Raw genomic sequence first — 13,405 nt, forward strand, 5'->3', positions numbered from 1 at the left:
CTTGCCTCCCCAGGTCTGACCAACCAGCAACATGGCAACGAGTGCAGTCCCCAGCGACAACCTCCCCACGTACAAGCTGGTGGTGGTGGGAGATGGGGGTGTGGGCAAGAGCGCCCTCACCATCCAGTTTTTCCAGAAGATCTTTGTGCCTGACTATGACCCCACCATCGAAGACTCCTACCTGAAACATACAGAGATTGACAATCAATGGGCCATCTTGGACGGTGAGACTTGATGACAGCCCTGCATGGGGGTGGGGCATTAATACAGGTTTAGGGAAAGTTGATAGTCTTCATCTGGGTGTGCTGGTTTCTTCCATGTTGCCATTATGGGATGGTTGATGTAAGGCTGTGTGTGTTTTCCAGGGTGAATTCTGAACAGCTTTGTAGAAACCAAAATGTGAATTCAACAAAGAGGCAAGGCTTAGAATCATGCCGACTCAGTGATGTCATGGTTGTTATTTCTCTCTGATCAGAAGCTCTGATTAACATTTATAGATATCTCTAGCTGATTAAGAAGTTTCCAGGTGGCGCTAGTGGTAAAGAATCCATCTGCCAATACAGGAGATGCAAGAGGCCCCGGGTTCAATCCCTGGGTCAGGAAGGTCCCCTGAAGTAGGAAATGGCAACCCACTCCGGTATTCTTGCCTGGAAAATCCCATGGGCAGAGGAGCCTGGTGGGCTACAGTACATGGGGCTGCAAAGAGTTGGACACGACTGAGCACTAACTAATTAAAAAGTAGGAAATCAACTTTTTTCTTAATAAGCATAGTTTATTTGGTAACTGCCCCAGGACAGGCTGGGAAATCTTGCATTTGACATTGTGTTTCTAGTTTAGTCTATGTTTGTCTGGGGTAGCAGTTCACCAGCAGGGAACTTAGAAGAAATGAAAACTCTCAGGTCCTACTGATTCAGAAATTCTGAGGTTGGGGCCCAGCAACCTATGTTTTAACATAGGGCTTGTTTTAACAAGCCCTACTGGCTCAGACGGTAAAGCGTCTACCTGCAATGCGGGAGACCTGGGTTCAATCCCTGGGTCAGGAAGATCCCCTGGAGAAGGAAATGGCAACCCACTCCAGTACTCTTGCCTGGAAAATCCCATGGATAGAGGAGCCTGGTAGGCTACAGTCCACGGGGTCGCAAAGAGTCGGACACGACTGAGTGACTTCACTTCACAGGTGATGGTGAAATTAGAGAACCACTGTTCTAGATTCTTACTGATCCTTACTTTGTACTGTTTTGACTCTTGAAACAAAGAGCCATTAATCATAGAGTGTTATGCTATGAGACGAGTCTTTGAAAACCACCAGGATACAAGTCCTTTATCAGATATGTGAATTGCAAATATTTTTCTAGTCTTTGGTTTGTTTTTTGTTCTCTTAACAGTGTCTTTCAAACACAAGAGTTTTTAATTTTGATGAAGTTCAGTTTATCAGTTTGTTCTTCTATGGATTGTGCTTCTGGTGTTGTGTCTGAGATATCTTTTCCTAACCCAAGGTCACAAAGGTTTTCTCCTATGTTTTCTTCTAAAAATTTAATGGTTTTAGGTATTACCTTTAGGTCTATGATCTGAATTAGTTTTTGTATGTGGTGTGATATGGACACCATATGGTGTCCATATGGGACAAAGTTAATCTTTGGGTATGTGGACATGCACTTACTTGTCCAAGCACTATTTGTTGAAAGGATTGTCCTTTCCCCAGTGAATTGTCTTTTTTGTACCTTTGATGAAAATGTATTCTATTTGTTTGATCTATTGTCTGTCTTAACACCAGTAGCATACCATCTTGTTAACTGTAGCTTTATAATAAGTCTTAGAATCAGGTATGGTTAAATCTCCAACTTCATATACTTTTTCAAGCTGTTTTGGATAGCCTAGTTTCTCTCATTTCTGTATGAATTTTGGAATCAGTTAAACTCTAAAATTCTGGATTTTGATTGAGATTATGTTGAATTTATGGATCAGTTTGAGGAGAATTGACATCCTAACAATGCTGAGCCTTCCAATCTATGAAGACAGTGGAAGTGGAAGTGAAATAGCTAAGTCGTGTCCGACTCTTTGCGACCCCATGGTCTGTAGCCCACCAGGCTCCTCCGTCCATGGGATTTTCCAGGCAAGAATACTGGAGTGAGTTGCCATTTCCTTCTCCAGGGGATCTTCCCGACCCAGGGATTGAACCCGGATCTCCCACATTGTAGGCAGATGCTTTACAGTCTGAGCCACCATGGACCAGCTTGAGGAGAACTGACTTCCTAACAGTGCTGAGCCTTCCAATCTATGAAGACAGTGTCTCTCTCATTTATTTAAGTCTTCCTTAATTCTCTCGTCAGTTATTTTGTAGTTTGGAGTGCATAGGTCTTTTACATATTTTGTCAGATTTATACCTACCTTTGTATTATAAATGACACTAGTTTTTATTTCAGTTTTTAATGTTTGTTGCTAGTATATAGAGATACAATAGAATTTTATATATTGTAACGTACAGCCTTGCTAATTACTTATTAGTGCTGGTGGATTTTTGGAGATTCTATTGGATTTTCTGCAGAGATGACCATGTCTGTGAAAAAGGATAGTTTTACCTCTTCCTTTCCAATCTGGATGGCTTCTATTTCTTTTTCTTATCTTATTCCATTGAATTAATGTTGTACTTATCTTGTTTTTGATCTTAAAGAGAAAGCTTTTAGTCTTTCAGCATTAAGTATGATGTTGGCTGTAGAGTTTTTACAGATATCCTTTATCGAATTGAGGATGCTCCTTTGTATTCCTGGTTTGATGAGAGTTTTTATCAGGAGTACATGTTAGATTTGTTCATTTGCACATGTCACATCTTCTTTTTAGTCTGTGATATAGTAAATTACATTGATTAATTTTTCTAATGTTAAAACAGCATTGTATTATAGATAAACCTCACTTTTTTTTTTGAATTATTGCATCTATTTTCTTGAGAGATATTGGTTTGTAGTTTTCTTGTAATGTTTGAGTAATGCTGGCTTTTAGAATGATCTCAGAAGTACGCTCTCTTCTTCAATTTTCTGGAAGACTTTGAACAATATTGGTATTATTTCTTCCTTAAATGTTTAGTAGTATCCACCTATGAAAACATCTGAGCTTGGAGTTTTCTTTATGGGAGGTTTTAAACTAAAAATTCAATTTTTAAAATAGATACAGGGCTATTCAGGTTATCTGTTTCTTCTCCAGTGAATCTTTGTAGTTTGTGTCTTTTAAAAATTTGATCAGTTCATCAAGCTTATCAATTTTATTGGCATTGAGTTGTTCTTAATGTTCTCTTATTATCCTTTTATAATCTGTATAATCCATAGTGCTGTTGCCTCTCTCATTTCTGATATAGGTAATTTGCGTTTTGTCTTTTTTCCTAATCAGGCTGACTAGAGATTTATCAGTATCATTGGTCTTCACAAAGAACCAGTTTTTGAGTCAATTAATTTTTCCCATGTGGTTTTATTGCTTTCCACTCTTATGTTTTTTATTTCCTTTTGCCTGACTACTTTGGGTTTAAGTTTCTATGCTGTTTCTAACTTCTTAAAGTAGAAGCTGATATCATTGATTTGAACATTTCTTGCTTAATAAAATATTCATTTTTGTGTTATAAATTTCCCCTAACTACTACTCATTTAGCTGTGTCCCACAAATTTTAATGTTTTCATTTTCATTAGGTTAAAAATACCATTTAATTTCCATTTTGATATCTTCTTTGACCCATAAGTTATTTAGAAGTATATTATTTAGTTTCAACTATTTAGGAATTTTCCAAAGATCTTTCTGTCATTGATTTCTATTTTAGTTTCACTGTGTCAGGGAATGTACGGTATATTATTTGAATTCTTAAAGCTTATTGAGGCTTGTTTTATGACTCAGGATATGGTCTATCTTGGTAAATGTCCCACACGCACATGAGAAGAATGTGTATCCTGCGGTTGTTGGGTGTGGTGTTCTGTAAATGTCAACTGTATCGAGTTTGTGAGTAGTGTTCTCTGGGTTTTCTGTATCCTTATTGATCTCCTCTCTACTTGTCCCCTCAATTATTGAGAGAGGGGTGTTGAATTTCAGAGTTTAATTGTGGATTTGTCTATTTTTTTTCCTTTTACTTTGATCAGTTCTTGCTGCATGTATTTTGATGCTCTGTTATTAACTGCTACGTGCTTAAGATGGGTACATTCGCTTGATGAACTGACCCTTTTATATTATAAAATGACGTTCTTTATCCCTGGGCTTCCCCTCTCAGCACGGCAGCCTGGCAGTGCTCAGGGCAGTGAGCTGGGCACTCACAGGTGCCCTCTTTTTTATCCCATCCCCCAGGAGTCACTGTCCTTGGTTGCCTGTTGTCTGATGTCTTGAAATCCAGTTTCATATGTTTTGTCTGTTTTTTGGTTATTTCAGGTGAGAAGGTAAATCTGGTCGCCCATATTCCATCTTGACCAGAACCAAAACAAATCATCACTTTAAAAAAATAGAACAACTTTGTGTATGTACTAAAAAGCACTGACTTGTATACTTTAAAAGGGCAAATATTGTGGAATATGAATTTAATTAATTTTAAAAAGCATCCTTCAGAGCTTGTCTGTAGTCCTGGAGCTTGGAACAGTTTCTTCAGGTACCAGGTGCATTCCCACCTTGGGGATTTGTGTTTGCTGTTCTCTCTGCTGAGCACATTCTTCCTGCAGAATTACAATCTCCTTCATTTAGATCTCTGTTCAAGTGTCCCTCTGTCTGAGAGGTTTCCCTACACTCGTATCCACTCCACCCCTGTCACTTCTGTCCCCCTGTCCCCCTGCCCAGCTCTTTTTCTTTATTCTACCTTTTGCTGTTGAACATGTGTTTATAAATGTTCAATATATTTACTTGTTTCTTTGAATTTTTGTTGCTCCCCACTAAAATATAAATTTATGAGAGCAGGGACTTTATTTACTGCTATATCCTCAGCATCTAGAATATTGAGTAGGTCCACAGTGAATATCTCTGAAATAAATGAGTGAGTCCTGAACAATATATGTGCAATCACAGGTTTGATGTGCTAGTGATATACATTTGCTAACTGACATCAAAATAAATATGTGTAACCAGTAAAGTTTGAAACTTACATTTACACACTTTCTAAAATCTTCTCATGCATCACCCATTTGAATATATACCACACTTTGGAATATACTGAGTTAAAGAAATATAAACAGTTTCGATACTACATGGTTTGAAAGAACTTTCAATATACAGACATCTTAGAAGTCTATTAGGAGAATATATTGCCCTTAGGGTTTCCCAAGGGACCGTTTTTAGCACATCATTCTTGGTCTATTTCTACAGAAAACGTTCTGAAAAACATTGCATAATGCCTGTAAGAGAGTAACATCATGCCTGGTATGTAGATGGAGCTCAATAAATGTTATTTCTCTTCAGAGACATATTATCTTCTCTAGCGTTTTTAAAATCCATTAATTAACAGTGTTGTTGTTGGGCTGGGTCTTTGTTGCTGCTTGCAGGCTTTTCTCTACTTGCGGTGAGAGGGGGTGGCTCTTCATTGTGGTGCATGGGCTTCTCATTGCAGTGGCTTCTCTTGTTGCAGAGCATGGGCTGTAGGATGCGCAGACTTCAGTAGTTGCAGCTCGCAGCCTCTAGAGCACAGGCTAAATAGCTGAGGTGCACGGGTTTAGTTGCCTTGCCGCATGTGGGATCTTTTTAGACCAGGAATCAAACCCATGTCCCCTGCATTGGCAGGCAGATTCCTATCCACTGTACCACCAGGAAAGTCCCTCTCTAACTTTTTAGAAAGTAACTTTGGGTATTAGACTACTCAAAGTTGTTTCTTAAAAATTTTTTTTTTCCTTAAGAGTGATTTTAGGGAAGGTTTTGGGATAACATTTATAGCAGCAGAGCCAGGGAGGGGGAAGCATGGCCACGGCATTACTTTGTAAGTGCGAATCTGCAGAGCTTGTGTTCTGAAGCTCCTGGACTCCCCCAGGGGCCGCACCTCTGATCCTGACCCCAGAATCAGACCTGATTTAGGGCATTGCCCACCCAGGCCTATAGAGCTTCCCAGGTGGTTCAGTGGTAAAGAATCCACCTGCCAATCCAGGAGATGCAGGAAACATGGGTTTGATCCTTGGGTCAGAAAGGATCCCTGGAGGAGGAAATGGTAAAACCCAGTCAAGTATTCTTGCCTGGAGAATCTCATGGACAGAGGAGCCTGGTAGGCTACAGTTCATGGGGTCACAAAGAGTTGGACATGAGTGAGTGACTGAGCACACACCACCCAGGCCTGCCTCAGGAGTAGATACTAGATTCCCAGATTAGCACAGTTCTCCACTCAATCAGGTCTTATTAAGAAAAGAAAGGATTAAAACATTACAACTCAGTTCTAATTAGTCTAGCATTTGAAAGGATGTCCCGTATTTGGGGAACTTTCATCAAACGCTGGTTATGTTTAGGCTTGGGCATAATTCTGACCCCTGCTGGGACTGAACTCTTCTGAGTGGTTTGCAGCCCTGGGATGGATGGGACTTTCCCTGACATCTTGCTTCCCTGGAGGCCAGAGCATCCTGGGGAGGTGCTGAGCCCGGGTTGCCTGCCAAGTGCCCCGAACTCTGGGGTTTCTCCTCTTCCAAATTCAGAAGGAGGAAACACATGGCAGCTTGATAGTTTTGATGAAGAGGAGGAGAGAGTAATGATATCTGCGGGCGATTACTGTGTGGAAGGTCCGTGCCACATACTTTTCGTCCTTACGAACATAATTGTGGTAGCTACAGTTGTTATAAAAATAAAGTGCGGAGAGAGTCACACAGCTAGCAACAGTCTCGACTTCCCTTTGTCTCCTCTGTTCTCTGTCAGTCTGGCTGGGTGGGAAAACCTCCCAAACCTCACACAGCTGGTCCCTGCGCCTCTGGAAATAGAGTTGAAATCCCGAGAGCACGGGGTGTGGCCTGGATTATCAGGGTCGACAGACACCTGCACCTGCCCTTGCAGCTCCTTGCCCCAAGGTCTCCAGAGGGCCAGGGGCCCCGGTTCTGATCTGAACCTCAGAGCAGAGATGCTCACGATGCTCAAGGGGCCTTCTCTGTGGTTTCCACACTGAAGAGTCTCACAGGCTCCCTACCTACTTACAAACAAACTTATTTCTTATTTTCCATATTTCTTTCTTTGTGTGTGTGTGTGTGTGTGTGTGTGTGTGTGTGTGGCCTCTCCACAGAGCATGTGGGATCTTGGTTCCCTGAGCGGGAATTGAACCTGGGTCCCCTACAGTAGAGGCGAAGAGTCCTAACCACTGGACCCCCTGGGGAATTCCCTATTTCTTGTTTTCTTTCAAGGAGTCTCATTGCCCGAGTCCTCCCAGAATCTAAAAGACAGGAGATGGACGACCTCAGGGGCCAGCAGTCAGGTTCCCCAGTGTCTGCAGGGGGCCCCCAACTTTGGAGCAAGCCTGCTCTGTGTTCTTTCCTACAAGGGTTGGGGACCTTTGTGTCTCCTTCCGCTGTTAAGGGCCCAACTCTGGGAGCACCTCCCCTCTTTACTGGGCCCACCACTTGCTGTGGGACTGCTTCTCCTCCCCGTCTCCCAGGTCTCTGGCCCCCTCTTTGGGGGTCTGTGACTCGGAGCTGTGTGACTCCCCACACCCCAGCCAGAGAGACCCAAGCCTGAGGCAGAGTCCTGGAGTTTTGTGGGGTTTGTGTGTGTATGTGGTAAAATAGATATAACATGAGACTGACAATCTTCGTCATATTTCAGTGGACAGCTCTGTGACATTAAGTATATTCATACTGTTCACAGCATCATTACCATCTATCTTCAGAACATTTTCATTTCTTCCAGCTGAAGCCCTGTTACAACAACTCCTATTCCCCATTCCTAGCTCTTGGTAACCCCCATTCTCCTTTCTGTACTCTGGGTACCGCATATGAGCGCAATCATACAATATTGTCTCTTGGTGACTGGCTTATTTCACTTGCCACAGTGGTTCAGTTAGTTATAACATGCGTCAGAATTCCCTTCCTTTCTAACACCGAGAAATCTTCTGTATACATCTACCCGCATTCTGCTGAGCCATGCATCCAGCATGGACATTGGCATTGTTTCTGCCTTCTGGCCCTTGTGACTGTTGCTGCCGTGAATGTGGGTCTCCAGATATCTGCTCCAGTCCATGCTCTCCCTCGCTTTGTCGTGGAGTTCTTGCCTGCCTCTTTTTCTTGTTAGCTTGGAGCTGGAAGGCTCCTGAGCTGTGTGGTATCAGCTCCTTTACTTTACATCCAAGAAAAGTGCGGTGCAGATGGAGAAGTGACTTGCCAAGGTCAGACCTCACTGGAGGGAGAGCCAGGCCCAGGGCCTCCTCACTCTGCCCAGCACGTCCCATCCTGTCAGCCTGCCTCCTCCTCTGGCCCAAGCCTCAGGCCTGCAGGGGAGGATGTTGACCAAATCCTCTGCCCACTCACAGTCTTCTCTTTGCCACCCACAGGGCCGCCAGCCCCGCCCTTGGCCCCACCAGTCTCTGGAAGCTGGAATCTGTCTCCCCTCAACAGAGGACAGTGGTCTCTGGACTCCCCTTCCCACCTGGGGGCTCTTGGGCCCCCGCTTTGCAGTCACTCTATCCTCAACAAGGGCTCAGTCTCTGCCAAGAGCGAAAGCGTCGGCTCCCCTCCTGCACCCTCAGAAGCTGGGACGTTTCCACCCTGGCTTCTGCCCAAACCACAGACACAAGTGCTGTTGTCTTCACGGAGGGGCCTGGATCTGGCCTTTCCCCGAACACTCGAATCCACATTCTTTCTGGGGAGGTCGGGGAGGAGGGCGTGGGTAGGGCAGCGAGAGGACAAGAACACTTACTGAGAGTTTATTCTGAGCTGGGGGCTTTGCGTGGTGGGCTCTATGCTCAGCAGTCCTTAGGTCAACTGCAGAGCAGGCTCTTCTCCGTGGCCCCCACTAAGAGGGGGTTCAGGCAAAGCTGGCTGTCCTTCCTCCACTCCCACCCTGTCCCCCTCTTTCCCTGTGGGCAGTGATGGGGGAGGAATTCCCCTCTTTCTTCTCCTTTCTGAGGGAGTAAGGCCACAGCCCTGAGATTATGCAATTCAGCCCTGCTGACCTCTGCCTGACCCTTTATCTTGCCTCCATCAGCTATCACTGCTTGAATGCTCCCAGTAACATGGAGCTCACTGATCTCCAAGGTGCTGGGGGCAGTGCCTGCTGGTAGAAAGTCCTTCCTTCCACTGAGGCCAGGTCACTGTCACTCCTTCTGCCCTCAGCACTGTTAGCAGCTACTGCTGGACAGATAGGAGGGCAGGAAGTCGGGGTTCCCAAGGGGAGGGCTCTTGGGAACACAGGGTGGCAACCGGGGTGGCAATTTTCCAATGGCACTAAAGTATTGGGTTGGCCAAAAAGTTAGTTTGGATTTTTCCTTAACATCGTATGGAAAAACCCGAGTGAATTTTTGGCCAACCCCACATTTCACCATTTTCCCCACAGGTGGAGTAGCACTGGCGCTTCCTAGCCAGACCCTGTGCTGAGCGCTTCATGGGGATTGCTTTGTTTCATACTTGTAGCAATTCTGCTACATTGAGATTAGTGTCTCCACTTTACCAGTGAGCACAAAAGCTCTTTAGCCAGTATGCACCAGTACTACTGTGTCAGTGGGTAGGGTGGTAAAATCCTTCGGTACCACTGGATAACTGCTGCTGCTGCCGCCGGCACTCCAAGAGCACTCCTCCTGGGAACCCAGGCCTCCTGCTCCCACACCTGTCCAGCAGCCCTCTGATTGGTCAGGCCTCAGCAGGGGCGGGAACTAAGACTCAGAGAAGTGAAAGAATAAGTCCCAAATCACACAGCTAATCAGTGCCCCATTCCCTCTGACCCCAAAGCCGACTAGATCTTGCTCTGTGCTCACCTTAGCCCTACTGGCCAGCCTGGGAGCTGAGGGACCGGCCATTGGCCAGTGACCTAGAGTCTGCTTGGCAGGGCTGAGTGATGAAGGTCTGAGTGCAGTGTGGGGTCAGTCCCTGCTTGTCAGCAACCCAAACCCCAGGGGAGTGGTTTCCTTTTACTCACAGTCAGGCCCTAGTCTCCTGCAGTTAATTTTGGCTTTTGCCCTGATTTCAGAACTTTTTGTTGATCACTGTTAGAAGTCACGTGACTAGTTCTGGGTTGCACGCTCCAGCCCACTTTGAGATTTCTCCTGTTGCCCTTGGGTTGGGTGATGCTCCTGGCTCCGGGCCCCAGTGCAGCCACTGTCAGCCTGTTATCACCAGGGCCCAGTTCCAGTGACTGGGGGCTCCTCTTTCCCTTGGGCACAAACACCCTCTGGACCAAGACCACATGCCCTTGTTGGTGGAGTCTCTGTCCGAGCTATAGAGCCCCATAGTTGTTGCCAAGAGTAGGTGAAACATTACAGACTGTAACTCCTGGAGGAAGGAGGCTTTGCCCACCACTGTGTGTCTGCTGCCAGCAGCACCTTTTGTGCTTAGTCACCCAGTCCTGTCCGACTCTTTGTGACCCTATGGACAGACTGTAGCCGGCCAAGCTCCTCTGTCCATATGATTCTCCAGGCAAGAATATTGGAGTGGGTTGCCATGCCCTCCTCCAGGGGATCTTCCCAACCCAGGGATCGAATGCAGGTCTTCACCACTTCAGGTGGAATTTTTATCATCTGAGCCACTGGGGAAGCCCAAGAATCCTGGAGTGGGTAGCCTGTCCCTTCTCCAGGTGAACTTCCCGAGCTGGGAATTGAACCGGAGTCTCCTACATTGCAGGCAGATTCTTCACCAGCTGAGCTACCAGGGAAGCCCAGCAGCGCCTATCAGGTGCTTCATTATTGTCTGTTGAGTGAGTGAGGGAATGTGACATCTTGTGAAGCACAGCACAGAGTAAGCCTCGAGATGCTTTCATTGTTAAAATTGTTCTAATGTGACATTTGAAGAGGGTGGCCTGATGTTTTCAAGAATAGGTCCTGTTGGGGAAGAGGAGGGTGGGACAAACTGAGAGAGTAGCATTGACACGTGTATACCCTGGGAAAAAAGAAATGTGAAAGTGTTAATTACTCAGCTGTGTCCGACTCTTTGCGACCACATGGACTGTAGCTCACCAGGCTCCTCTGCCCATGGCGATTCTCCAGGCAAGAATACTGGAGTGGGTTGCCATTCCTTTCTCCAGGGGATCTTCCCAATTTAGGGATCGAACTCGAGTCTCCTGCACTGCAGGCAGATTCTTTACTGTCTGAGCCACCAGGGAAGCATAGGCTCAGCTCTGTGCTCTGTGTTGACCTAGAGGGGTGAAATGGGGGTGGGGTGGGAGGGAGGATCAAGAGGGAGGGAGGGAAGTAGCTGATATACTTCGCTGTATAGCAGGAACTGACACATTGTAAAGCAATCATACTCCAGTTTAAACAAAAAGAAGCAAGCAATAAAATGCATCATCCAACCAGGTGAAAGAAGGAAAAAGAATAGGTCCCATCACACATGCAGATGAGGGATCGATGACCTATCTGCCTGCATCTGGGGCGGTCCAGAGTGAGGCTTGTGCCCCTGACTTGGACCTGCCACCACTCCCCTTCAGTGATGTGTGGATCAGTCCCTGAGATGTATGTAGGTGGGAGTGTTCACTAATTCATTCTATGAACAATTCTGGGTACCTGTTGTGTGCCTGGTCTCTTTGGGGCTCTTTGGTTGCAACAGCTGGCAAGGTCAAGTCCCTGGTCTCATGAAGTTTCTGGTAGAATGGGGGAAACAGAGTGTAAACAAATATGTAATGTGTCAAATGGTATGAATGCTGTGATGGAGAGTGAGGCAAGGTAGAAGAAATAGACAAAAAGGAAGAAGTTGCTACCTCATCCACACAGAGCAGGGAAGGCCTTCCTGAAGAGGTGATATTGGAACAAAGACCTGAAGGAAAAAGCTGGGGGGAAAAGGATCTTGGATAAAGAATCAGCGGCAAGGGCAGGGATGTGTTTGGGGAATAGCTAGGAGGCCAGGGTGCAGAGGAGGTGAGTGAGAGGCTAAGAGGAGAGATCAGGGAGATAGCTGGGGGCAGTGACTTCCAGAACCTAGAAGGGATATAAACCATGGGAGGTTTTGAGCAGAGGACAGGCACGGTCTGACTGATGTTTAAAAGGTTCACTCTGGCCGTGGGGTGGAGAATAGACCAGAGGGAAACCAGGACCGAACTAGGGAGACCAGTTAAGAAGCTCTTGATGGTAGACTAGGATATTGGTAAAGGAGGTGGTAAGAAGGAGTTAGAGTCTGGATGTATTTTATGGAGGAAATAATAGGACTTGTTGATGGAGTATGTGGGATGGGTTGGGGGAGAATGAGAAGAGATTTCAGACTGGACAGTTGGTAGAATAGAGTGATGTTTGTCAAGATTAGGAAGACTGATAAATCAACTATACTTGAATAAAATAAAATTTAAAGGAGATTAGAAAGACTGGGAAAAGTAAGTTTGATGGAAAAATCAAGAGTCTAGTTTTGGGTGTGTTAAATCTGAGATGCCCTTCACGCATACAAATAGAAGTCAAGCCAGTGGCAGAGGTCTAAGTTTGGAGTAAGGGGAGGTGTGGGCTGGAGATGGAAACTTGGGAACTGCCATGTAAAGCCATGAAACAGGAGACCTCTGAGAAAAAGTGAACATGGTTAGAGACGGGGTCCCAGGACTGAGTGCGGGCACCCACCAATGTTCAGAGAGTGATTAGAATCAGAGAAGAAGCAAGATAGAGTGACTCACCACGGCCAAGTGCAGAGGCTCTTCAAAAAGGAGGGAACCATCAAGTGTGTCAGATTCTGGAAAGTGACCCAGTGGGATGAAGACCACTTGACAGGATCAGCTTTGATAGAGTGGCCTGATTACAGCGGGTTCAAGAGACAGTGGAGGAGAGGAAGGGAGGCAGTGAGGACAGACTAGTCAAGGAGTGTGGCTGTAAAAGGACTAGAGAAATGAACGATCATTGGAAGGTATGAGGTCAAGGGGAGAGTTGTTTTTTACTTTTAATTTTTTGGCTTTATTTTTGTTTTATTAAGATAAAAGAAACTATGCAATGTTTACATACTGATGGAAAAGAACCAACAGAGCAATGGATGATGCAGGAGGGGGAGAGGTCAAAATAGTGGCCATGTCCTTGCATAGGGGACAGGAGACAGGATCCAGCATGTAGCTGGAGGGGAGGGGATGGTCTTGGGCAGGAGTGGGCTGAGTCATCCACCGCAGAGAGAGGCAGGTGGAGAATGCGCTGCAGAGAAGGGAAATGGGTTTTTTCCCCTCCGTACAATTTTTTTTTTAATTGAGATGTAATTCTCGTGTGAAATCCACCCCACCTCCCCTTTTAAAGCGCACAGTTCAGTGGCTGATAGTATATACACAAAGGTGTGCAGTCAACATTTCTGGTGGATTAAAAATATCACCCATCACTGGGATCACTATCTCATCC

The 13,405-nt window shown here is 45.5% G+C and overlaps 1 protein-coding gene across 6 annotated transcripts in view; it reads left to right on the plus strand.

Annotated features, from left to right (window-relative positions):
- The window catches only part of MRAS (muscle RAS oncogene homolog), a 65,477-nt gene that overhangs the window by 28,211 nt on the left and 23,861 nt on the right, over positions 1-13,405 (plus strand). For 4 of the 6 annotated variants that reach the window (XM_061167681.1, XM_061167683.1, XM_061167680.1 and 1 more), the window contains one exon: positions 14-224. In XM_061167681.1, the coding sequence (XP_061023664.1) occupies positions 32-224 (193 nt within the window). In that variant the 5' untranslated portion in view covers positions 14-31. Of the gene's footprint in view, positions 1-13; positions 225-13,405 lie in introns of those variants that run through there. The other 2 variants (XM_061167685.1, XM_061167684.1) reach the window with 2 other exon arrangements.

The sequence above is a fragment of the Dama dama genome, chromosome 19, assembly GCF_033118175.1.
Source record: "Dama dama isolate Ldn47 chromosome 19, ASM3311817v1, whole genome shotgun sequence".
NCBI lineage: Eukaryota > Metazoa > Chordata > Mammalia > Artiodactyla > Cervidae > Dama > Dama dama.